Genomic DNA, 27351 nt, shown 5'->3' with positions numbered 1-27351 from the left:
TGTTTGACAATGACACCAAACAAGTTTTACTGCTTTTTCGTCAAGCATGCAAAATACAATATCGTTAAGACATGGCCTTATGAGGGTTTCACCGACGGTATGACCTTTAACTGCATGTGTCACTCGATAACTATTCAAGTAAAGCGCTTTTAGTGAGTTTTCATTAACAGTTTTTGCATGCGTTTTAATGAAGGTTTGAAAAGCAGCCAGTTCAATGAACTTCCTCATGAAAAAATCAGTCTGTTTCTCCCGGAGTTCCTGGTGTGTACCCTCAAAATGATGAAGAGTTAACTGGCTTCATAACCATTGTACTGTTTGGAAAGACTTTCGCGCAAATCACAGCTTAACCCTCGTCAGTATCTATAAATCCCAAATCTTGTCGTGGTACTTACTCTTTTTAGATATTTTACTTCCACTGGCTGTTTGGCTCGCACCTATTCGGAGACTCGTAGAATTTGAACATATTGGATTCTGCTGAGGTACTTTATTTGATAGCAATTGAAGTTTGGCCTTCAGCCTTATCAATTTCAATTCGACGCTTTCCTGTGTAGGTGCTGGAGAAACTGCATGCTTCCTCAGAGATCCTGAGACTTCAACCACCGATCCATATTTACGTGAGCAAAAATAAACGTAGAATGCATAATTAAAAATAAAATCATTCCATTTCAGTACTCATTGTTAACAGATTTTTAATTTTATTTATTCATTCTACGTTTAGTTTTGCAATTATTAATTTTTCTCCAAGTTCGCCGAGAACGCCCTAGTTAAGGTTCGCGGTACACAGTTTGGGACCCCTCTTCTAAACTATGGAAACGATTACGCAAATCGGGATAATATGATTTTTCAAAAAACCCTTCATCCCGATTTTTACTTTTTTCACAAATGATTTCTTATAGTAATTTCAGGAGACATCGAAGTTCAAAAATCAGTGAAAGAACTGTTGTTTTTCTTCTTTTTAGATTTACTGCATAACAACATAATAACATAATTATGTTACGACTGCTTTAATTATAAAATAATACAGTTTAACTGTTAAACTGATTTTATTCAGATTCATGTAGAGATTGAAATATTTGAGTTAATTGTTTTCAATTTCTGTCCATAATGAAAAATTAGGAAATAGGGAAGATTTACATCAAACCGAACGCCCTGACCCACCCGGTACAAAAAGGACATTATTATTAACCATAATAGAATCTAGAGAATGAGTAAAGACGGAGGCCGGGTGAAAAAGGGAAAGGGCCATACTTACCAGGTTACGCATAGATCATACTAGGCTGTACCTGAGACGAACGATTAAGCGTTGAGCATATTTTACAATGCCAAAAACTAGGAGCCCAAAAAATTAATGTTACCAATAAACGGGCAGTAACAGCTAAAATAATTCTACGCTCACCCAAAAGTCACGGGATTTCGTTCTAACCTTAACCAAATTTGCTACATTTGGCGTTTGGCATCTAAGCAACTTTGGGCAAGAAACGCTTAAATTATAAATTGGTTATAAAAAATGTTATGTTTGGCAATTATAAGAATCGATATAACATGCAGTGGTAAAAAAATGAGAGTTGCCAATAGAAGGAGTTAAGGAAAGAATTGAAGGAAAAGCACTGCACCCGTCCTAAACCCATGGAATTAGCTAAGCTTTAGCAAGTTGGCTAAATTTGGTGTTGCCATCAGGAACGTTGTGAACGAAAGGGTTAATATTATTAACCCCCCTAAAAAACCCTTTTTTATATTTGACAACATGAGGTACCTTCGAGATGTTAGCAAGTTAGGAAAAAGGAGACAAATGTGATAGAGTCAGTGAGAAAGATGGGCGAAAAACCTAAGATTTTTCCGTTTAACGAATATAGTACAAAATTCAAGTACAAATGTAATAGATTTTTGTTTTCGTCGTAAGCGATTAAATCCTCAAGAATTATTGAAGGTCTATAAAGTCGACGGAACTCAGAATAGTACTGCTGTAGGGCTATTCCCTCCTAATCTCGACATTTCAATAGCTTACTATTCCCCAAGGTATCGTCCTTCTCCTTAACAATGAATACGAGTTTTGTTGTCTTCTATACGACCTTGAGATAATAGAGAATGGCTGTGTTTTATTAAACAGCGTACCTAGTAATTGGCAATAGCAGGGTAACAACTACAAAAGGCTAGATTTTACCAGAATCCATCGTTGATTCAACTGGACGGAATGAAGTACATCTGGGCGAAATATTACCAGACATCTTTCTCAAAACACCTGGAATCGACTTCATTAATTCAGTAATTCTCAAACGTACATTAACATAAGAATTTTTCTCTTGTGAAATACTTCTTCGGAAAACTTTTTATGAAGCTCTTCAGCAGTATCATTTTGTGAAGATGACCGAAGTTGATGTATATTGACTGACGATTGGCACGATTGATTATCTAACACACGTACTTCCTGTTCTTGGGTCCTGTGTACTATATTTGGCCCCTTCCTGAAACTTTGCATTTTCCTCCAAAGAACTCAGTTGTCTTTGGCAACTTGGAATGGTTTGTCAAACTTGAGTCTTCCTCTCACTTTGCCAAATACTATTATAGCCATCTCATTTTTTTAATCTTTTTGCTGGCCAGTGCCCATTTAATTATCAATTAAATAAAAAGTAAAAAAGAAGGAAAACTGAGAACGAGAGAAAAGGAAACCTGCCGACTCTGTCAAGAAGGAGGCATCGGAGCAATTCCTTTGTGCTTTGGCCCCGAAACGACACAGCCTCTTCGGAAAGACAAATACAACGCCTAAAAGAAATAGCTCATATCTAGTATGATTTTAAAGAGTTAGCCTGGAAAGGTGACACAAATTCTTAGGGAAATAAGCAAAGATTAACCCTAGAAAGTACTCAAATACCTTAAAGGTACATTCTGCGGAATGGAAATAAAGAAAGGTCAAACCCACAATAGATCTTTTAAGTCGCAGTTGAAGAAAGGTTAACTTTGATCACCAGTGACCCCGAGGGAACATACAGGGTTAATCAGTAAACAGTGAAAATGATCCAATCTCTCATTTTTCGTGATAGTTTACATGTTATATGGTGGTCTATAAAAAAATATAAATTGGATCTTTCCATTAGAGAGAATCAATGCTTATATTAATACTAAACGAATTTGAACCAAGTAAAAAAAACGAGAATAAAAGTATGCTGGAAGAGATATCGAAGTGATATTACGGATGTGGGCACGGGCTGTATAGTTGTCGCAAATTCGTGTTTGAATGGGTGAACCGAGTTTTACATACATACATAACAAATATCAAAATAATGCCTGTCCGCATCCGTTCAGACTTTCAATGAGATCGTTCTAAGTGCGAAAATTAAACGTTTGAAACAACTTTTAACTAAATTAAAAAAAAAAGGAAATCTTTACAGATAAAATATAAGGATTATAAATTTTTATTACAATATTGTTATTGAACAACACGATAAGCTACAATGCGAAAAAAATCTTGTCAATATGTCAAAACCCAATAACATTCCTTGTGTCAAGTTGTTTGTCTTCAGTCTCTGCCTGATAAAATTGATGATCCAGGCCTCTGTGTATTGATGACCTATGTATCCCGTTGTTTGGTAAAAATAACCAAGATGCAGGAATAAATACAAAAATTTCTCAGTGATAATGAAATACTGAAAGCGAAGGTCCGTTAGAAACGTGTATCAATTAGCCAGTACTTGTTAGAAATTCTTTATTTAAAAAAAAATTAAAAATAGTAAGAGATGGCAACATGAGAAATTAAAACATCTATATTTTGTTAGCAAAAAATTAATAATACCATTTTATTATAAATCGAAAATATATTACAAATGGTATTGGTGATGGTGATAATTGCAACCAACCGATGATAAATCCTGTATCCAACGTGAGACAGACCTTAAAAATGAACAACAATGCAAATAGTAGATTCATTTTTGTAATAGTACAAATGCATGGATTATGATAAATGTTACAAATTATTAAAGGAATTAGGCATGACGTGTATATCGTTTTATATATTTGCTTTTTTTCACAAAAATTCGTCGTTTTACATGAGGTATTACACTTACAGTTTGTTCAGATTATATGTCTAGCGCTCACATATACGAAAGTAATTTAAGCAAGTGTGGAATAGGTCAGAGTTAATAGATGAAATAAAGTCTTTAATTCGAAAGTCAGAGTCTATGAAGAAGTGGCCAGAAACTATTTTCCGATTAGTTTTCTTGATATTAAAAGTTTTGCACACCTGAGATCATGCAAACTCAGGATTCCACTTATTTAGACCGAAATGAAGATTTCTAGTTTTGCCCCAATTACTTCTGTACACCTACTTTTGGTGTTTAATTTTACTGACTTACCAATAAAAAAATTAGGTTTATTTAGAATAAAAGCGGGAAGCACAATTTGTCCGAGATTCTGTGCAGGAATGATAAATTTTATAATATTTAACCTTCCAGGGTCAATATTGTTTGATGATCAATTATTGCAGAGAAATAGAAAGAAACATTACTGCACTCGTAAAATCAGGTAAAAAAAAATATTTCAGTGGTGTTAAAGCGACTTCACTGGCCAACATTTTCACAATAAAATTATGTTACATATTAGCATTTATTACAGCGGTAACATAAGACCGATAGCGGTTTATGAAATCAAATTCGACGGTAACATCTACCATAAGTATTACTTTTTTCAAATAAACCACCGTACCTAGTACATTTTGAGGAGTTTGTTGAACCCGACAGTTGAGGCAGAACACAGTTTTTTGTTTTTCTCGGGACTGTAATGTGTTTATTTTTGTGTGTGTTGGAAAAGAACACCCCTCCGATTGGTCAATCCTAGACGCTTATCTTCGATTGCTCCTTTTGACCTTTCCCGTTGTGCGCAGTATTCCGGAATTTAAGATTAAGGCTTCTGATTGCAGGGAAGAAGAACAGTGGAAAATACGCACCTTTTCCATCTCGCCGTACAACGAAAAAAAAGTAAAAATTAACATTTTTTGCATAATTATTCGGAAATCGTGAGATGCGGTCTGGTGAGATGTAGGTTTCAGATAAAACATTTTCTTTATCGTGCCAACGTTTCGATCTTTATTGAGATCATCTTCAGGGCCTGAGATTTACAAACATTGTTAAAATTTAACAAATACATGTAGTATGTGGAAAAAAGTGAATTTATACAATGCAAAAAATATGTTAAAATTTAACATACACATCCTACATGTATTTGTTAAATTTTAAAAACGTTTGTAAATCCCAGGCTCTGAAGATGATCTCAATAAAGATCGAAACGTTGGCACGATAAAGAAAATGTTTTTCTCGAACCTACATCACACCAGACCGCATCTCACGATTTCCGAATAATCACCGACTAACGGTCACTAATCACTACACATATTTTGTATAACTTAATAATTATTCTTCTTGTAAACAAATGTTCAGTATTAATTATGTAAAACAGTTTGGAAGGATAATTTAATTTATTATGTTATTAGTCAGTTAAATCCTTTCTACTTAAGTTTCAATTTTTGTTTTTAGAATTACTTATTTTATGAGAGTTTGTGAGAGGCCAAGGTATTCACAAAATATACTCAATTTTCTACTTGCTTATCACTAATTTAAAGCAATCAAAACAACAAAGTGTTGTCTTAAAACACAACAAATATGCAGCGTTGCCGAAATAGAAATTAAATTATTCTGTTGAAATTGTCTCGAAAAAGTATCCCCACAGAGCATAGTTCGAAATTCTTCTATTACCCATGAACACTATAAATATTTTTTACGGTGGTGAGATGTGTAGGGAAGTCAGAAATATAAATATTATAAGGATGGGACTAAGTAAAAATGCACCCTTGCGGGACGCCGGCTTATATCGGTTACTATATTATACGGTTACCGCGATTCAATCTGAAGCAGCGGTCAACTAGGATTTCAAGATAACTTAATAAATTTATATATTTCGACTTTTCAATAGGTTACGAAGATTACATAAATTGAAAGAAGCTTAACTTGAGAACTAAGCAAATATATAAGCATAATAAATCATGCTTTTTTCAGTTTTTCATTACAGACTCAATTTAACAGTCATTAACGGTGGTTAAATACCCCAAGGAACTCTAAAAGTGAGAAGAAATATTTGGAACTTTGTGTATAATTGTTTGTCCTTAAATTTATATGGCAAATTATATATTATTTATATACACTTTTACTTATATTTATATCAATTATATATTCAAAATCTAAAAATCTTTCTCAGTTCATGTACTTCCTAATTTTTGAATGATGCTATGTAGCAAATACTTTTCAACCACTATAATTCAGACGTAATCAAGCGTAGAAAATTGTCCACTCTCATTTAAATAGAAATTTCAATTTACTGTCGTATGTAATCGCCATAAGAACATCAGGTGTTTTTTATTTAAAAAAATACAAGCATAAAGACTAATGACCTTGATTGGCAAAATATCGATGAAGTTTTTGCAGAAATTGATAAAATTTATTATGAACTTTACTTACAATTTTGTCTCAGGGAAAACAAAGCATAACGCCAAACATCACCAAAACATCGGTAAACGTTCCTGTATATGCAAAATGATATCCATATACTACAGAATGAAATCACATCGCGGAGACTCATAAATAAATATAGAACGGCCCAAATGTATTATGTAGAAGGAATTACTTTTGTTGTCAGTGGACCGTAGGCCGTGTATAATATCAAGAAGTGTGTTAGTGTGCGCCAGAAAGCAGAGGATGCTATATGAACGTGTGCAAGCCGGCGTCAGCAGATCCGGCATGAGAAAAGGTCCTCCTAGATCTTAAACGGGATAGCGAACGTGACTAACCCTCCTAAGTAAACAATGTTTTTGACAAAAAAAGTCATTCAAACGACATTTCATATTGATAATAAAACATCTTGGGCATTTGTACACTGCTGTTCTAAAATTAATATTCAATAATATTCCAATGTCTAATCACATTTATCAAGTGGCTTTATTTTCAAACTTAAAAAAAATCAGCAGATAAAATCCGATCTGCTTTAATTTATCCGATTCCTTACATTTTTTCTTAATATCAATTAAAAATATTGTGAGCCACTTTAATGACAAAGATCGAGCATGTTTAAATTAAAGTTTAGAAAACTAAAGAAAAACTGAAAATCTATTGTTACCTGTATTGAAATTAGGGCTGGAATACTTGATATTAAGCATAACAGGTACAATAAAAATTATAATTGTTAGGAAAAAAGTTAGCCTTTTTTGATTTGAAAATTCTTTTTTATGCGTTTTCTATTAACACACACTTACCTCCATTTACGATGCATGTCAACCGAATTTCATGTCCTTCCAAATAAGGGCCAGCGACATCCCGTACATCATCGCCGTCCTCAAAATATATATTAGGCTCAGAAGGAGGAACTGTAGAAAAAAACTTATGCAGTATATACAAAAAATTCAGCATAATTATAACATAGGACATAACATACAGACAAAGTGGGATTGAAAGAGAAAGGGAGGGAGAGAGGGAGGGAGAGAGAGAGAGAGAGGGAGAGAGAGGGAGAAAGAGGGAGAGAGAGAGAGAAATAACGAAAGAGCGAGTGAAAGAGTGTGTTAGAGAAACATATTGAGTAAGAAAGAAAAAAAGAGAGTGAGAGAAAGAGAAAAAGAGGGCTAGAAAGGCAAACATAGAGTATAAGGGAAAGTAGAGAGAGAAAATGAGTGATTATTTCACAGTTCATGGGATATGAAGGAGAACTAAATAACGAAAGCGCGAGTGAGAGAGTGTGATAGAGAATCAGAGTGTGTTAGAAGGAGAAAAAAGAAAGAGTAATAAAGAAAAAAGAAAGAAATGAGAGAGAGATAGAGAGAGAGAGAGAGAGAGAGAGTAGCAGTGCACGGCAGCAGGCAGAGATCGTTGATCTAATGTGAGAGAAAGTGAGACAGAGAGAGAGAGAGTGAGAGTGAGAGTGAGAGAGTGAGAGAGAGAGAGAGAGTGAGAGAGAGTGAGTGAGTGAGGGAGTATGTGGGGGGGAAAGACAAAGAGTTTATTTTTATAAGTGTCGTTGCATTGGTGCACTTAAACATAGTAAGTTAAAGTTAATGTGTTTACGTATCAGTTACCTATTATTGTGAGGTTAACCTTAAAATTGGTCGTCGGGGCATTGAGGTAATCTATGCGACATCTGTAAATGCCCACATCCGTGGGTACTATCTTCTGAATCCGGAGATGTCCCGGTTCCCCATTAACATAGTAGGTCCTCGTGCCCAGTTTTGAAGTTAAAGCCGAATGTATAGGACGTCCGCGGTTTTCGTCCCTTTTATCCACGCTGAAACAAATAAAATACGTTCAATACAAGACAAAATCACCATTATATGCATGACAATATATTGTTTGATTGCGCTAACTGGAGACGGTTTTGGAAAAGTTTGATTTGGTTTAGTTGAACATATTTCTTTTTATATCGAGCCATTTGAAGGAAACAATTAGGCGAAAATGTGATTGAATGAATTGTTGAAATTATATACCCTTAGGTTTTTAATTATCTATAGTGAAATACCCTAAAATATTAAATTGGATATTCCCCATTGTTTGTAAGTAAAAAATGAAATTCCTGTTTTTTATATTTTCTATTTGGTTTATACTGCTTAGCATCATTGGAATCTTTCTTTTGGGATTATTTAAAAGTTAAAGTATGAAAGCTTTTCGGCAATAAGAAATGTCGAGTATATAACACGTCATGGGACTGAGGCTCGCTAATAACTAATACATCCTCAATCAAAGCAATGAACGTTTTCTCCCTACCATATCTAAATTAAACTATTATATTTACGATTTCAAAGGTTTTTCTGAATGTAACATTATATAACATGTAATAAATTAATAGAAAGTGTTAAAAAAAAATTCATTGACGCAGTCCAACTGTACTGATGGAGAGAAGTCGAAAGACGTTTGATAGAACCAATGAGAAGATAGGCTAACCAATATGATCGGAAACGACCAGACTACATATTATTTACTTAAAAAAAAGAAGAGAAATCTTCAAATGAACTGGTAGTCCGTATGGGACAGATAGGGATGATCCCCCCTAACCAAGTTCATTCAAATTTTGTACAATTGTTTGAAATCTGAAAGAAAATCTTTCTGTTCCCCATTGCATTTGCATGAAATCACATTTGGTCAATTTCTTCGTGATTCGTCCGTGTACATGAGTCGATTTTTCCTCCCTGGGTATAAAAAAAGAAAAATGAATGACAGTTGAAGTCAAAGTAAGTACGTCTGTTACATGGGGATTTTTATAAACATTTTCCATAAAAGGTCATCATTCATGGTATTCCACGAGTTTTTTTTAAGAAAACCAACGGTGGAATAATTTTTTCACCCTTCAACAAAACCAAATTAAAATCTCCCTCAGTTTGGCCAACTGAACCTTAAAAAATGTTATTTAAACTGAAAGGCCTACTCAAGAAAGAGAACTAACAATGTTATTAAATGGAGAATCAACCTTTTTTAATAATGTGTATAAGTACTTTTATTAGGATTCATCTCAACCGAAATTAAAAGGTTAAAACAAAAACTGACAATTTATATTATGATCGCCCCACATAAAAATTTTCATTTTCAACAAAAATATCCTATTTCCTGTTGGTGTAGTGGTTTTTTCCGTTTTTCATCCTTAAAACGGCTGTTCAAGTCGAGTCTTTACAAAATTTCTATTCATTAAAAAATTCTATGAATGAACTGATTTCTTTTAAGATCATGAAAATAATACACCTTAAAGCGAATTTTTCTTTTATAAATCACCCACTCTAAACAAATTTGAATAAAGCATTCCTGATACCCGGACCCGGTCGAACAGACTACCTCATAGTGATTATTACTTACGTTTCTTTAATTATTATAATAAATTATAATTATATTATTGAGGTATATATAACAATTTTTCATTTGGGATGAATTATGAACGTGTTTTGTGTAACTTTCACATCGTTGTGTCATTAGTCGTAAGTTGTTCCACAGTATTAGAGCAGCGAAACGCAATCATCGGCCTCACCGAAGATAAATTGAAGCGCAATTGTTTTATTAATTACTGGTGATGGGGTCCGGTAGGAGATGAGAATGAACCACATCCTTCCCTTGGAAAAGGGGCGAAGTCATGGGTAGCACAGTTCTATTCAACAAGCCAGGCCAGCCTCGCTGCGACGACAAAATTACCCGCCCATTGGAAAGGGCAGGTGACGGATGTTTCCATGTCTAACTAGATCCACCAATTAACTATTTATTCAACTGGTGAAATTTCGACATCTTTTCTTCAAGACTACGACAAGGAAATAATAACTCTTAAGAGGATTATTGAATATAATTATGTGCCCAGTGCTAGGTTGTGAAGCAAAAAATTTACCTTTTTATGCCCTTTCGATAAGAATAACAACGACTTAAAAATCAGGTAAATTTAGCACATACCAGAAGAACAACAAAAAATTAGAAAAATCTTGAAGAACTTTACTTTGAAAAAAGCCCTCAAAAGATCGGGAAGCCAAACGACCTTAAAAGCATTGCCAATCCAAAATCTACAAAACCTAGCAAAAGACAACCTGTGCCAGGACACGAAAGGGTTCTGGGTATGTACAAATGGATAAACTGTCCAAGGAGGTTCTACAAAATGCTATAGACCCAGACTATACTTAGGGTTACAAGATCAAACACAGATTCCTCCTTTTCAAAATGGGTCCACAAAAAGGTGCCATGATTAAAGAACCCTCACCAAAACTGGCAAACACATTGCTAAAGTAAGACATTGCAAAGCATAGGGATAGTGATAGGGATATAAAGAAGTCACTGGCATCTGAGGAAACTCCTAACCAACATGATGGCCCCATTTATAGGTTTTGCAATGTGTAGGAAGAAACTTCCAATCATATCATCTTTAAATGTGAAGCAATATACTACTTCTTCTATACTAGCGTACTAAGATAACTGAAACTAAGAAAACTGGAAAAAATGGCAGCAATGACATATGTTTCCCATTGGGGGTTGCACTGTCATCAGAAGGACACTGAGGTTCTTTAACGTGCGCACCTGGCACATGTCCTTATCACACGTTTAGATTATCAAGATAGGACCGACACACCTCCGCTCACAAGTGGTCAATGTTTTAATTCTGTGCGGTTTGGTGTAGAAGAGCCACTTATCCACAGACTACAGTGACTTGCCCCGTCCGAAGCGGTGGGTCAACATCTATGCACCCTACGTGTGCCACATATCTATTTGAAAACCGTTCACTTGGTGCTGAAATGCATCAGCTGATTATCCGTGATATACTATCTAGTTAGAGAACGCACCTCAACCTCCCAGAGTGTAGGGGCCCCACCAGCGTAGGAACTACCGGATCCGCACAGACTGCGGCTTTGTTTATAGTGGAATATCTAACCACCTCCTAGAGGAACACTGCCTTCGAAAGACTACAAAGGCATCACCGAGTCAGAGGCTCTTCTCTAAGTATCCGCCTGGGGCTCACCATCGACCAACTACGATTCCGTTCCCACGTAGAACTCTACTGGGCTTGGAACTTGAAAAACTCTTGCGCTACCCCGTAGAAATGACATTAGTTCCCATCTACTCGTTAGCCATTAAACGGGCAGGATGAGGATCTTTGTCAGTACCTAACACTTCGGCCTTACCGGACTTTTGATTCTCAATTTCACACCTCATGACAGGGTGTGTGTTACAGACGCAAGTTTGGCGCAGAAGCCGCCCCCGCCCCGTCGCTCTCCGCTTGTTCATTCCGAGTGGATGGACCTGCATTAAGCACTAGACAGCGTGTCGCCCTGAAAAGTTTACCCCAAGTGGCTGAAATGGATCAGCCTGGGTCGTCCCGCCGCGCTCCCTAGATAGAGAAGGCAACTCTCTCAGAGTAAGAACCTCCAGCGTAATTTGGATTCGCTCCGGCCTCGGTTTTGTTTATTGTGAAATGTCTAACCATCCCCTATAGGAACACTACCCTCGGAAGGAAACCGATAACGGTACCCCCGAGGAGCAGGTTCACACTAGGCTTTTGCCAGGAGCCTCACCACTCAGCATTTCGAGTCCATTCCCAAGTAGCAGGTATTTTCCGCTACCACGTAGTTGAGATGGTTATGCACCCTCCCCTGTCTATGCAGACAGGATCTGGTACCCTAGGCCACGCGTGCCTCTGATGCAGCACCCGCCGTCCGTTGTCGGAGGCTGACACGAATCCAGCTTGTGCTTTAGAGAGAATGCCACCTGGATTGAGAAAGGGAAGTGACCGAGGACACGAGGCTCACCTTTTCAAGTTGCACCCCCCGCCTTGTCCACTCTGTACCACCTGTAGCAACGACATTCGTTTCCCACTAGAGTCGCAATGTCATGTATCATTGAGGTTCTTTAGCGTGCGCACCTGGCCTATCACACGTTTAAGATTCTCAAGTTAGGAGCGACTCACCTCCGCGCACGGAAAATCTGCTGCTTCCGTGAGATTCATTGTAGAAGCCCTCAAATCCACAGACTAACCACTTGGAAATGGCCGACCGGTCGAACTGTGCTTCGGCATCGATGTAGTTCTATTAAGCACTTTTGTTTCAAATTAATTGAACGCTTATATTGATAATATTTTTTTTTTTTAAGAATCGGTGGTTTTTCCAAACCATCCAAAACATGGCGTTTTTTTGTGTATTTACGTTATTCTCTCGTAATCCGAAAAAGTTAGCAAAAGCTAATTTTATATGGTTGTTTTCCAATGTGGTCAATTTAATTTCATATTTATGAAAAGAAAAAACTTTTGGTAAAGTTTTGATTTTTATTCTCAGTTCGTGTTATTTTTTATTTTTTTTTTACCTTCCGTCAGTCTATCGTAGTACTACCTACAGGAAAGAAACGTAATCATGAATTAGATCTATTTTCTGAGAAAAAAGGTCAAAATATTGAAAAAACACTACTTTAGGGAAAACGCGATTGCATGAAAAACAGATTGTTTGCAGCGTTTGAATAGAATTTATGCAAACATCTATGCATGGATCAATAACTAGTATCAAAAAAGTTATTTTACCAAGGTTGTAAACAGTTTCTTTGATGGTTATATTTTTTTATCAGGTTTCACTAGGTTTTTGTTTAATTTTTACTGCCTTGGTGCATGATGTTCGTGTGCTGACACCTGTTCTCTATTTACATATAATACATCAAATCTATCAAATACAAACAAACCAACATATATTTCCATGCCATTCCACGACGATCGCATAAATTAAACACATTTCTCTCTTCTGATAACTTTAAAATAGCTTTCAAAAACTGTAAAACAATTCACACACTTTTTTCCAAATTAAAGATCCCACACGAGTAACAAATAAACTGACGTAATTTACAGAATCCATTGTATAAATTGACCAGCAATTTACATCGGTATTACATCCCAATTCTGGATAAGAGAGTAAAGCAACATTACATATCTATGATTGCAAACAACCCAAACAAACAGCACTGGCTACCCACCATTTTGAACACAAACACAATTTCGACTTTAACAATCGAAAAATATTACACACAGAACAAAACAAACTTTTTAGAAATGGTTTACATCAACAGAGACAAACACAACATTAATTACAGAACAGACACATGTAAGCTCAGTCGCAGCTACGCTAATATCATTAATCAAATTGAATATCGATAACATACATATATCATCACACAAAACGTAATACAACGTATAAAACAATCATCACATTCCACACATCAAACATTTCTGCATAGTCTAATTCGTCAACAATTTGGCTATCCTTTCCCTAATTATCCGTCTATAAAATCCTAAAAGGATAATTTAATGATAATCAAACCTACGTCACACCAGACCGCACCTCAGGATCTCCAAATAATTACTATATAAGTTTTAGATATGTTTTTTAATTCATATATATATATATTAATATTTTATTTTAAAAACCTTTTCTAGGATTTAAAATTGTGTACAGATTATTTTAAATACACATTGAACCCTTGAAATCCAGACCGACCGTTTCAATAATTACTCAAATTACAGCTTAATGTTTTTTAAAAAACAATTACAGAATCAAAAGCCTGTGATTTTGCATTTTTTAGGGTAGTTTGCACGTTTTAGGGTTTGAGGCATAATTTGAACATTTATTTTATAGAATATCAAACATTTATTTTTGAAATTAGGAAATCTCTCTAATAAAATAACCATGTTTGTCAAATATTGTAATGTGGGATTTTAATACTTTCCTTTTTTAAATCTTAAATTGTACGAAATGCTCTTTAAAACTTTTATAAATGCGAATCTTCAAAATGTTTTAGCTTTATACAAGATTTATCTGACGTGTATAATAATTGGGTCTGCTTGTTTCATATACATAATGTCAAATTCAAAATAATAAGAGTATAAGGCTCTCAGGCAGGTTTATGCACAAGGATGATGACAGTTCCATCAAGACCAGAGGTACTCATTGCTTTTGCAACACTTAGCCAAGTCGTAAAAGAGGCGGGTAAAAGGGCAAAGGGGAAATATTTGAGCCTAAGAAAGAACATCTCTACATATGCATTTCTCACTTTTTCCTAATACAGAAATGGCAAAAACCACATATCCACCTAAATATGATTAAACTGTTTACTTTTCGACATTTTAATTTAAATATAAATTTATAGACCCTTTTTCTTATATGTTTATCTTGGGTGTGGTGCAGACATGCTGATTATGGGCTTTAGGTTAACAAAAGACAACCAAGCTCATAAAAAATTCGCGTTTAAATTTTCAAAGCATGTAGGGCTGTCTTTTCAGAATGTTTGGGTCTAGTCTGAAAAATTATTAGTAATTAAAATCTATGGAAAAACAAGAAAAAACGATTTATAAAAAATATAGCAATTCATATGGTCATCGCGACAGACGCAACCCAACGGGAACGCAAATGCGCTATGCTCAGAATTCGTAGTCTTATTTGTCTAAGAAATTTGCACGTAAGTGCAAAGGCTGTTTTGTAATATGGAATCGAATAGGAATTCGGGCTCGTCCGATCTCGCTGTGTCTTTATCAATGATTAAAGCTGGGCGAATGGTACACAGAGGGCGTTTCCTGAAGACCGGTCACCACTCGACTAATTTAATTGATTGTGGACAGTTTTTGTGCCCCCCCCCCCCGACCAGGAGGACTCGGCCCAAATTGAAAAAGTGCCAACCTATCCAAAACTAGCCACCCACTAGCTTTCTTTGATTTGACCCTTCTCAGTAACGTTTTTGTTTCAAAACTTGCTTCAAAACGGTTAACCGTAAAATTTTCTTTAATTATTAAATTTTGAAAAATCACTCTTTCGACTGACTATTGCTTAATAGTCAAATATAATTTTCTACGATTATTTGGAAATCGTGAGATGCGGTCTGGTGTGATGTAGGTTTCAGAAAAACATTTTCTTTATCGTGCCAACGTTTCGATCTTTATTGAGATCATCTTCAGGGCCTTGGATTTATAAACATTGTTTAAATTTAACAAATACATGTAGGATGTGGAAAAAAGTGAATTTATACAATGCAAAAAATATTTTTTATATTCAATCAGAATATTTCTACTGATTCAAACGTTGGCACGATAAAGAAAATGTTTTTCTGAAACCTACGTCACACCATACCACATCTCACGATTTCCAAATAATCATAGACTAACGGACATTAATCACCAAACATAATTTTCTACGTTCGCAAATTTTCTTTTGTAAAATTTTAAATCGAAGAGTATTTTAGTAGGTTACGTCGACTGTTATCGAATAAATTATTTATTGCATGGAACCGCAATTATCATGCGACCGGGTTCAACGCGAGTGATCCAGATAATCTGAGCAAAACGGATAGATGCGATTAGAAAAAAAAACCCAACAAAGTTTTTGTTTTCACAGAGTAAAAGACTCAGGATAATAGTAATAACAATAAAAATCACTAAACAATTATAATTTTAAATTTGACATCCGCCCCCTGCATGACAGGAGGGTGTTGATAACCCCATAATAGACTAAAGTAAAATTAATGAACATGGTCTTGGCTCCATCTCGATACGTCAATCCGTACAAAAGTTATGAGGGGAGAAATAAATGAATCACCCGGTATAATTAAGTTTACGTAATCAATTGAACCAGCATTAAACACCCTATCCAACCAGCGCTTCCAGGTTTAAATCGGTTCGTTATGTTGTTATAGCCGTAATCGGTACAAGGTAATCTCTGCCAAATGGTACCTGTTTTTAACCAAAATTAATAACCATAATTTGCATAAGGCGGCATTACCTTAAATAAACACGGGTCTTGAATTTTTGGTGTGGCAGATTAAGAAATCCTATCAAGCTAGAATAAATCTTCGTTTATGAGAGTCAAACTGAATTGAAAATGTACTGAGCACATATTACTTTTACATATCTTATCATGAGTTATACATATTTGTAAACACTTCCAATTGTATATTTTAATTAAGTTTTATTGTTGGTAGGATAGAACAAACATAAATCTATATTCAATCAAAGTCTGAAGAAGTATCATGTGTTTACACTATCTCATGGGTTACATAAACTGTAGACTGGTAAGCATCAACGACAATATTAATTTAATCAACCATATTTCTGTTTGTTTTTCTTACAATGCAAGAAAAAAATCAATATCTTTAAAAAAAGAAGACAAAAGTGTATTCTGAAATTTCGTGCTAGTATGAGTGGTACATGGTTCATATTAGGATCAGCTTATCTCCCGTTGTATCGGGAGAATGTTAATATAGCTTTTGTTATTTTTTTAAAAATTATTTGGTATTAGTGAACTTACACTAACAGTTAACAGTTACACTAACTTACAAAAACAATATAAACAGGCAATTTTTTTCTAAAGAAATGACATGGTCTTCTTAGCATAGGGTCGTACTAGCATGCCTAGTTCTGTATTGGTTTTGTTGTTATCTTTGTATATCCAGTTAGAAAAAAATGTTTTCACATTCATTTAAATTGGCCAACAGTTTGGTGATGGTCCATACATGAAAAAAACTGGTTCTTTGCTAAACAGATTTTGTTGTAAAATGATGCAGTAATAAATTATAATTATTATATTGTCTTTATTTTCCAAATATAAATTAAGCTTTATAGATTAAAGAGCCAATAATGTTTGATAGACAAAAACTTTTTGAACCGTTTGTCAAATCAACTGACGATGTTCTTTTAGCTGAATTCATTGAGGACTTGACGACGATGATTTTAGACCTCCAAAACCAAGGAAAACTTGCAGGACTCAACATAAATGAAATCATTCTTAATGGATTTTTTATTTTTCACATCAAACAAAAATCTGAATGTAAGTTTTCTTAAACTATGTCTGAACAAATAATATTGTGGGAGAATTGGAGTGAAAAGTGAACTTAAACCGATACTAGCTAGCCACTGATAGCTGAAGATAGCTATCAAGAAAAATCTGGAATTTTGTTTGCTTGCGTCTATAAAAACTATTTTTAGTTCTATAGATTGTTATTTGTTAAATTAAGGAGTTAATTATTTCTGCCATACAGGAGAGCATATCCAGTATCAAGAGTATGACTCCAACTACCCGTTGTATGGGTCTAACCTCATTACAATATTTTTTTTTCATATTATCATAAATTAAAAATGGAATTGGCTCTACACAGAGCCGCCAGCGTGGCAAAAAGTTCGGAACTACTGTTGAACCGGCACAGTGTCGGCATTGCGCCATCTTCAGTGAGGAGCTAAAAAAAATCAATATGAACTCTAAAAAGCTCGCAAGTTCAAACCACTCGAGAATTTCGGCCTTCAATTATTTATTTGTTTTAAGAATTGTGAGATTTAGTAGAATTCAGGAAACAATTGTTTATAATCCATTATGTTTAGTGGTCTAATTGACCAAATTACTTCTTTCAATTAATTATTCTTTCTATGTAAGGTATTAGTTAAAATGAAAAAGTTAGTGTCACGAGCGGGATTCGAACCCACAATCTTCGGCTTGTTGTTTATTTGTTAATTGTTTATAATTATAAAAGAAGTTCTTCTTTGGTTTCTGTATTTTACATGTTTACCTTCAAATATTGTAAAAACTAAAGGTAATATTTTACAGTTTTGGCTGTCGCAATATTAAAATTAAAAAACAAAGAAGTGGTATTGGTATGAGCTGCATAGGGCCCATCTTAAAAAATAAATTAATTACATTGGAATATATAACCTGACTTATTTGCTTTANTATACCAGGTAGGCGTTATTTCTTAGGTGCTTCCTAAACATAAAAATACTCGTTACCACTATCCAGGCTCTGAATTGGGATGAAATGTTATGTAGAGTTTTTTGTTTTTTTTGGTAGGGGAAAAATCTCATATGTTGGGTTTAGAAATGTCTGCACTGTTTGAGGGTAGTAATGGGGAAACATAACCGTAGCATGAATCAGGTCGAAACTGAGAAGGGGATTTGTTTCCCCACACCTTTCCGCCACTTCTCACAGGTGATATCTTGAGAATTGAAGAATTACGAATAAGGCGAGGGTGCCTCTTCGTCTTCCCAATACCCAACGGGGCCATTATCAAACATTTCATCTGTATTTCCGCACCGTTTTTCTTTGACCCTGGAGCTCACAATGGTTGTATAAATAAATGTATGCTCATTGGTCTGGATTGGTCCGTTTAATTTTGATTCCCAAGGAATTAGTTTGCTTGACTTCTTTTTTTCCAGATTTAAAGTTTTATTATTTCAACATTTTTAACATTTTTTTGCAAGAGCCGAGGTCACGGTCACATCAACTTCGGGATAACAGTGTTTTTGGAAGAAGAGCCCACGTTGTGCCACTATTTCAGGGCCGCTGGACTTACAGTGATGGGTGCTTGTTAAAGCTACTGCATATAATATATAAGTTACGTCTCCGTTTTAATAACGAGACTTCTTTTAAACAATACTTATCTCAGTACTGAGGAATGTGTGTACTCAACAATTGCCCCTTCTTTCAATTGTTCCCTTTAAATAAGCTTGCTATGCGTAGTTAGTTACAGGATAGTTAACGGACAGTAAAGATCCGAATATTTAATTGTTATAGAATAATCTGTACTGTGAATAGGAAAGTTATTCTCTGTAATCATTGTGTGTTATTTGGCAATAAAGATTCTTTATTAAAAAGTCTTTCGTCTAAATCTCGCACATAACTTATACATATATATATAAATTTTGGCATTTCTATGAAAGAAACGTATCCAGATTATTTCTTAAATAGATAACTAATTACATTACTCTTCCCTTAAACATGCGTTAATTTATCATTTTCATTTGGATAGTTCCCCACCGATTAAAAAAACAAAACAAAAAACAAATTGTTATCTCTGTATTTAAGTCATCAAAACACGAAGTCAAAAAACGTCCGTTTATCTTTATCTTTAGCAAAAAAATCAGAAAAATATAAGAAATAGACGTTGAATAAATTCCTTTCTAACAATAATAACATCTCTGATAAACAATACGATCTTTCCCTGGTAGATTTACAGAAAAATCGGATTTGATGTTACTAACTTTATGAGACAATAAAAACAAAGTTCTGGGATTTTTCTTAGGCATAAAAATTTCCTTGGATCCTTGTTATATAGAAAAATATCCTTGTTAATAAAAAAGTTATTAGAAATTTCAACTTAAAATTCAAAATAATTACAAATATTAAAAAAAATGTTGTCCCCTTTAATACCGAATATTTGCACCTCCGGCAGGAATCACGTCCATTAAACGAGTTTGCATTACTTGGAAAAAGATGCAATCCTAAGGAATTCTTACCCATTCATCAAGAACAGGCACCAATGTGTAGTGTGAGGTAGCCAATGGCGGAATATTGAGTACCCCATGTACTCTCAATTAGGTTAGTTATGTAATAGGTGTAAAGGTTGATGGAGGAATACTCCATCACCCAAACGGAGTGAATGGCATGAAAACGGTAAAAAATATATTTAAGAAAAAATTCTAAATTCACGTTGGATATGCCTATTGGTCAAATTGGATTTTAGGAATGAATGGATAGAAGAATGAAGCCCTTGAGTTTTTACAGTGAGCTAGTCATGGTGCCACACTGGATGGACGGCTATATTAATAGTTAATATTTTGTTTATAAATTAAAAACGCTATTTGGTTTATTTATATTTTTATTCGTTATTCAATTGATTGCCTTTCAAGAATGGGAAAATCTTAAATGCCTATTACAATTAGTATTTGTTTATTTTGTTGGCCTTAAGACGTTGGAGGAAGGTCGAACAAAGTGTCAATTTCAATGCTGAATTTATATATTTGACATATCTTTGCACATCTCTAACTATGCGGCAAATTTTCCAGTTTACAATTAGGAAATGGAGATTGTCACAAAGTGCGAAACGAGGCTCAAACTGATGCTCCTTTATCTTCCACCAGGACGGTGGTCCCACGGGGCAGACTTCCTCCGTTCACCCCCTTACCTTCAAATCCCTTCAAACTTTCGGGTTAGGCTCAGATTTGATAAAGATCGATGATGTCGGCCCTCTCGGCTAAACAAAGTTAAATTTATGAAACATCACACCCGCCCATCACAACGCCCGCGAAATGAAAATCGGTAACCGTGTTATGCCGAATATTAATTACGGCTGTCGGCCATTTCACATTCATCCTCACCCTGTAACTAGACCATGAATCGTAAAATAAATTGGCAATTGTGTTTTTGAACAATAAGCATAGAAGCTTGAATTACGATCGTTGGTAAATTGTCATCAAATAAACAGGTTGATGATTAAGGTTTTCCACCCAAAAGTTCAGCAAATGCAAAGAATTTTGCTTGGAATGTCACCTTTATTTTCATCGTCTATCAAAAATAAATAGAACCCGATCCAATAATTTCCTTTAGGCTTTTTTCCGATTTACTCAAATATATAAATTGATAGTTTGAATCTGCACGTATTATCGACACCGTATAAGAAAAACTTAACTTTTAATAAGAGTGGATAAAGGAACTGGTTTTTCAAAGGTTCGATCTTACATCAGATAAACGAACAAAACTGGTTACGTTAAAAAAACTCTTATTGAAAAAAGTGAAAAAATTATACAACGACAATAAACAATTCATCTACATCCCAGACAGATTTACATTATAAAAAAATAATGAAAAAAAAGAAAATATTAAATGTACCTGCTTTTACAAAAATGAATATAAGAATACGCAGAAAAAAGTGTTATTGGAGGGCACGTGGGTACGTAAGTTAATTATCAAATGCATCCTTTTGATGGGGTTTTCACAATTTTTTTCTTTCATCTTAAAAAACAGTGGTTTCAAATGCTAGCTAAAAGCCAGTCAGTGCTACATTTTTGTCCGTCTGGAACAACATTACATAAAAGCTTGTTTGAAAAAAAAAATCCATTTGACTTCATTTTATTCTGAATACATTGATTTTGTTTTCTTTTAAATGTGTTCATGAATGGTAAAACAAAAAACCGATGCCCCATTATGTTTTTAATATTTCACATTGTTTCCCGACTATGTTTAAAAACTAATTTCTGTAACATGTTTTCCTAATACCATCATTGTTCTTTGTTCCTACAATAACATACGTTCTAATTCAAGATATTCATCTTAATAAATAAAAAATATTATTATTTTATTAATTATTATACACTCAGAGAAAAAACCGGAAACTTGTATTTATTTATTTTCCATATTGATATATATATAGAAAGATTAATAGTTCACTTAGAAAATTAACACAACATTAGTAACGCGTTTTTTTGTGTTTATAGAGTGGTACTAATCCGGGTTATAGATTTCGTTCCACTTTGTTTCAATCCATAAGTTTCAGAACTGTAAGACAATCTTCACATTTCGAAACATTGTGAATTATTTGTTAATAATACTAGTTTCAAAGTGTTGATGAATGGATATATATATTCGTGGATTTTTTAATAATACAATTAAATCTATCTTTACCTCACTCTTTCTACCTCTATCTATTTCCCCTCCCATTCACTATTTCTCTCTCTCTCTCTCTCTGTTTCTCTCACTTTATGTATGTTTTTCTATGTGCCTGTCTGTCTGTCTCTCACTCCTTCTTTTCTGCATCATTTCTCTCTCCTTATTTCACACCGTCTTTCTCGCTTTCCGTCTATCTATTTTCTCTCCCCCATTCGCAATCTCCCAATCTGTTTGAGTTGTTTCACTCATTTTGTGTCTGTCTGTCTATCTCTCTCTCTCTTTCACTCTCACTCACTCTCTCTTTCTTTCTCTCTTCTTTATTTTTTTAAATCGTTTTACCAAATGTAAAATAAAACGTTTACCAAAACTAAAACATTCCACTATGTAAGTTCAATTCATCTCAAGAAATACAAAAAAACGTTGGTGTCATTAATGAATATTTAAAAATTATAGCACATTGTAATATAAAAACGATTCATCAAGAAAATTTAATTATTTAACTTTATAATCACGACGGGGCATAATTTTGCCGGGAAAGATAAAGGGAAAATAATATTAATCAAGAGGAAAGAGGGAAGAAGTCTCCGCGAGGCGTGCTTGTAGCGGTGAGGGTGTAAAATAATGTATCATCAGAGATGCAGTTATGCAAGGTGGAGTTTGCCAACAGATAAAGGGGGTGGAAAGGGGTGGGTGCCCAGACTTAATAATAGTTTAAAAGCAGTTATCACAGCTCTCGCTTCATGCATGATAAGTCAGGAGGGGCCAGTCGAACCAGCCGGTGCTTTCGTTCAGGAAGCTCGCCTCCGAACAGATAAAATAGTTATGTGTGTAACCAATTTAGGAAATAAGCAGTCTTCTCAAGGAATATAACGTGACACTTTTATCTTTTTAGACTTAATGATTATGATTTTTTTCGTTAAAAACGACCAGGGGATGAAGAAAATTAGAAAAACACTATCGTCGTGCTTTTGGGGAATAAATCTTTTCCATCAGAAACAAGAAGCTTTAATTACTTATTGCAAAAGATTAACAAATATGAAACATCTTTGCAGTTGGCCTCATCCCTTATCTTTTTTAATGTAATTATTATATTATTTTACGAAATCTGACACCTTTAGTGATTACGTATATTTTTCTTTTTGTTTTGTAGACCCATTCTGAGATGGAGAAATCTTAATTTATTTGTTATCATTATCCCAATGCTCTTGCCAGTCTTGTCCTATACAATACGAAAAATGTCCGCACTGAATGAGCAGACATGAATAAAATAATAATAAGCTGAGATGGAATTGATTTTAATGACTTGGATAAACCAGTCAGTGAGGTAGCTTTGAAGAATGTCTAGGTGCTAGGCATCCTATAAAAACTTACCAGACTTCAAAGGAGAAGTTGAATTCAGGAGGACATCATATACAATGATATGGTATACAGATGGCTCAAAAGCAAATGAAGGTACCGGATCAGGCGTTTTTTGTACAAGCCCGAAACATCAGGAATCAAACTCAGACGTTCGGTCATACTGGCAAAAAATTCTCCTAGGATTGGACAGGCAAGCTGCTATTAAATCATTAGAACGTACAAAAATCGACATCACAATTCGTCAGTAAATGCATCAAAAATATCCAAAATATGGGGAAACACAACAACAAATCAATTTTGGGTAACGAACAGATTAAAAAAAAGATACAATGGCCAGAGGTGGATGTACAAGACTATTCCTGGGCTAACAAAAACAAACACACAATCCTCTCTTACAAAATGGACCTAAAAAAAGAAAAAGGAGAAATGTATAACTTCTAGAGGTGCTAGACACAGTAAGCTTATGATGAAATAACCATCACCATGACTGACAAACTCACTGCTTTGTCACGTCCAGACATTATGGTGTTATTAGCAAGATTGTAAGGACTAAGGATCCACGAATCCAAGAACTCACACCTACAATTAGAGAGATCTAAACTCAGACTACTTACCGGTCCGTGAAATCTGAGCAAATATCTATACAACATGTGCATATTCAGCGATGACCTCATTTGCATGTTATGTAATGAGGTGGACGAAACAGCCACTTTTTTCATCTTCGAATGCGAAGCAACCGTTCACTGGAGACCTGGGATACAAAGAAAACCCAGGGAAGGAATTGTAGTAACGTCGGTCAATGATCTATTACTTCTTACGAGAAGGATCGAACTAAGGAAAGGAACTAGGAAAGAATATTATGCCAGAAGGCTGCAGTGCTTGGCAAATATCCCCCCTCCCTACTTCATAGTAAACATCATCATCTTCATCATGAGTAGGTGTCAGTTGGACGAAAGATGCACTTGCCACATTGAAAATGTTTTTGAAAAAAACAAACAAAAAAAAAAAAAAAAAAACAAACCAAGAAAGCATGGCAGCTCATACCGCTGCGTGGTCGTGGTCTGTCGCTGTCCGGGGCGCGGCGGCTTCTTCTTGTCGATTTCCCCCGCTTGACATCCCGGATTGACGGCGTTGCTGATGTGTGGTTGCACAAGGCAAAAAAATTTTTTTTTTGTTAATTGGCAATAAAATACCACTAAGTTATAATATATTTCATGTTTCGATAGCTATTATGTTAAAGGTTTGTCAATTTATTAAAGGAACCAGTAAGAATAAAACTAAAACCGAAAAGAGAAAAAAAAGATTGGCGTGGAAAGGGGTTAAAAGGAAAACCCAGGGGGATGACGTTCCCAGATGTTTTCCATTCTTAAATAGGCAATACACCCTTTATACCCAATCCATTTGGTACATTTATCAAATTGCAATTGATTTATTAATTACAGTTCTGAAAGAACTGCTAAAAAGCAAACTGGATTTCATCCTATTTCTGAGTGTTAACTGTTGGAGAGCCGCTATAATTTCCACGTCGGGTCAGTTACGAGAGACCACGTTGTTTATATAATTAAATTGATGTCACTCATCTTGAGCCATTTATAGTTAAATTATACACCCGTGAACATTACCGGCATATCTTCATATACGAACGTGTGTATTTTGGTTAAGTTATTTGTACTAGGCAATTATTGTTGTAAACCTTGTTGACTGTTTGTGAGAGCCAGGTTTAAACCCTATAAAAACACTTTTCATAATAAAATTCAACATATATGAACATATTTACTTAATACAATGTTTGTAATATAGAAATAAATGTAATAAAAAATCATAATAAAAATGAAGAATGATTTTATTCAGTAATGATAGCAAGAGAAAATCTCCTACATAAAAAGCGCATTTAATGTTTTTATACATAATATTCTATTGTTTAAATAATGGACACCTCTAACCTTAGTTCTTAAATTATCTAACAAAAAATAACCCTGCTAAATCTATCAATTTTAAGAAAATAGATTTGGTCGTTTGGACAAATATATAAACGTATTGTTCGTACAGTGTAGATAGAATAGGTTTTGAACAGGCACATAAAAATATGGCATACTTGTATATAAATTTAAGGAAATTCTTCCTTCCACATATTACCTCATCTTCGGGATCGACACTTTCATGTGTTACATCCGCTATTTCTTTTATCAATACGAGTTTTCCACTTCTTCACCACTCTTTTATATCCACTACCTCTTACCTTACCTGCAATTTGCATAGGCTATCCCCTCTGCCAGCTTTTATCCTGTCCTATCCTGTTGCTCGCTCCGAGGATACCTCCATAACCAGGAACTTTGCGCTTGGAGAATAAAGTTCAACGAAAACAAATCCTACTATATAATTTAGACCTTAAATTTTAAAATATTACAAAAACGGTTCAACTGAAAATTCAACAGTCGACTAAATCGTGCTGTACTCACAAATGCCAAGTAATCAAACGGACATTATAAAAAAAAAAAAAAAATTATACGGCACTACATGCACCCATACGAAATTATGAATTAGATCTTTCTTTTAAAGTTATCAATTGCCTTTTTTTTAAATAGTTTATTACAAATGGTTTACGTTTTTTACACGATCTTAAATGAACTACAGAACCCTTTCTCTTTCAGATATCACCTTTAAAGTTTTATCAACTGTGATCCTTTCCAAGCTGTGATAATTTGAATTACATTTTTCGGTTGATAAAGAGTATTTATTTTTAAATTACTGTAAATTGTAAATGTATAGTAAATTGTAAATGGAAGAACACGTTTTGCTTTTGCAATGGGCGGTTGAAATTTGTTGTTTTCCTGGCGGAGCGAAAAATGGGGTAAGAATCGGACTCGAAAGTAGATTTCAAAGTGGAGTCTGAAGTAATGTCAAACGTTCGTATTCAGACAATGGTCCGGTTGGCTTTGTGGAAACTGAAACGATTTGAGTACATATTATTCGGAAAGATTTTGACCTAAATCGCCGCGTCCTGGTATAATTAATAATGAACACAACAGCAAAACATTCTTCGAAAAGGCTTCCATTTGTTTCCTAGCAAAAGTTTATCTGTGGAGAACACAATGACTGCTGGTGCAATCTTTGATTTACCGTTTATTTTCGTCATCACTTCGATCGTTCGTCCAATCATTGCTTTTGCACCGTCTATGCACACGTCAATGCAATTAGACCATGGAATTTCGTTAGTCGTACAAAAATCGTCGAACAAACGGAATATTTAAGCACCTGTTGCATGGCAGGATGTGGTTTACGCAAGAGAAGATCCTCTTCGAATCCCAAGTATTCATTACGGACAAAAGCCTATCAAATAGCCAACCACGCGAAGTCATCGATTTGTCGATTTAGAGAAAAAATGAATTGTATTGGATGCAAGAAACCAGCGATTCTCTCACATCATTTAATCAAGTATCCATCTTTTGTCAGTATTGTTTGATTATGGCACCGAACATTTTCATTTACTGTTTTTTTTTTCATCAAGCACGCACGTTACAATGCAATATCGTTAATACACGATGAGGGTTTCAGCGCGGTATGAGGTTTTCCTGCCTGTGCCACACGATAACTTATTAAGTAAGACGCTTTTAGTGAGTTTTTAATAATAATTTTTGCTCGAGTTTTAATGAAGGTTTGAGAAGCATTCAGTTCAGTGAGCTTCCTCATGAAAAAATCAGTCTGTTTTTCCCGGATTTCTGGGTGTCTACTCTCAAAACGAAGAAGCAATTTAACTGGAAACATTGTACTGTATGGCAGCAAATCACACACTGAGCTTTACCCTCGTAAGCCTTTATAAATCCCAAATATAAGTAGCTGTCGTGGCACTTAAGTTTTTAAATACTCCGCATCCACTGGCTGTTTGGCCTTCAGGTATTTAAGCAGACTTGTAAAATTTGAGCATCCTGGATGCTGCTGAAGTGCTTCATTTGTCTTGTCGCCAGTATTGTCATCATCATAAGGTTGTTCTTAGCCTCATCAATTCCAATTCGGCGCTTTCCTGGGTGTGTAGGTGATGGAGAAACTGCATGATTCTGAGA

The 27351-nt window shown here is 34.8% G+C and overlaps 1 protein-coding gene across 1 annotated transcript in view; it reads right to left on the bottom strand.

Moving 5' to 3' along the window:
* LOC106663395 (hemicentin-2-like) overlaps positions 1-27351 on the bottom strand; it is a 221331-nt gene that overhangs the window by 92818 nt on the left and 101162 nt on the right. The window contains exons 3-4 of the mRNA XM_014388215.1: positions 8105-8310; positions 7292-7402 (exon numbers count right to left, since the gene is read on the bottom strand). Of these exons, the coding sequence (XP_014243701.1) occupies positions 7292-7402; positions 8105-8310 (317 nt within the window). The remainder of the gene's footprint in view (positions 1-7291; positions 7403-8104; positions 8311-27351) is intronic.

Source organism: Cimex lectularius, unplaced genomic scaffold (assembly GCF_000648675.2).
Source record: "Cimex lectularius strain Harlan isolate CLEC.00 unplaced genomic scaffold, Clec_2.1 scaffold221, whole genome shotgun sequence".
NCBI classification, from domain to species: Eukaryota; Metazoa; Arthropoda; class Insecta; order Hemiptera; family Cimicidae; genus Cimex; species Cimex lectularius.
This window is presented reverse-complemented; position numbering and strand designations above follow the sequence as displayed.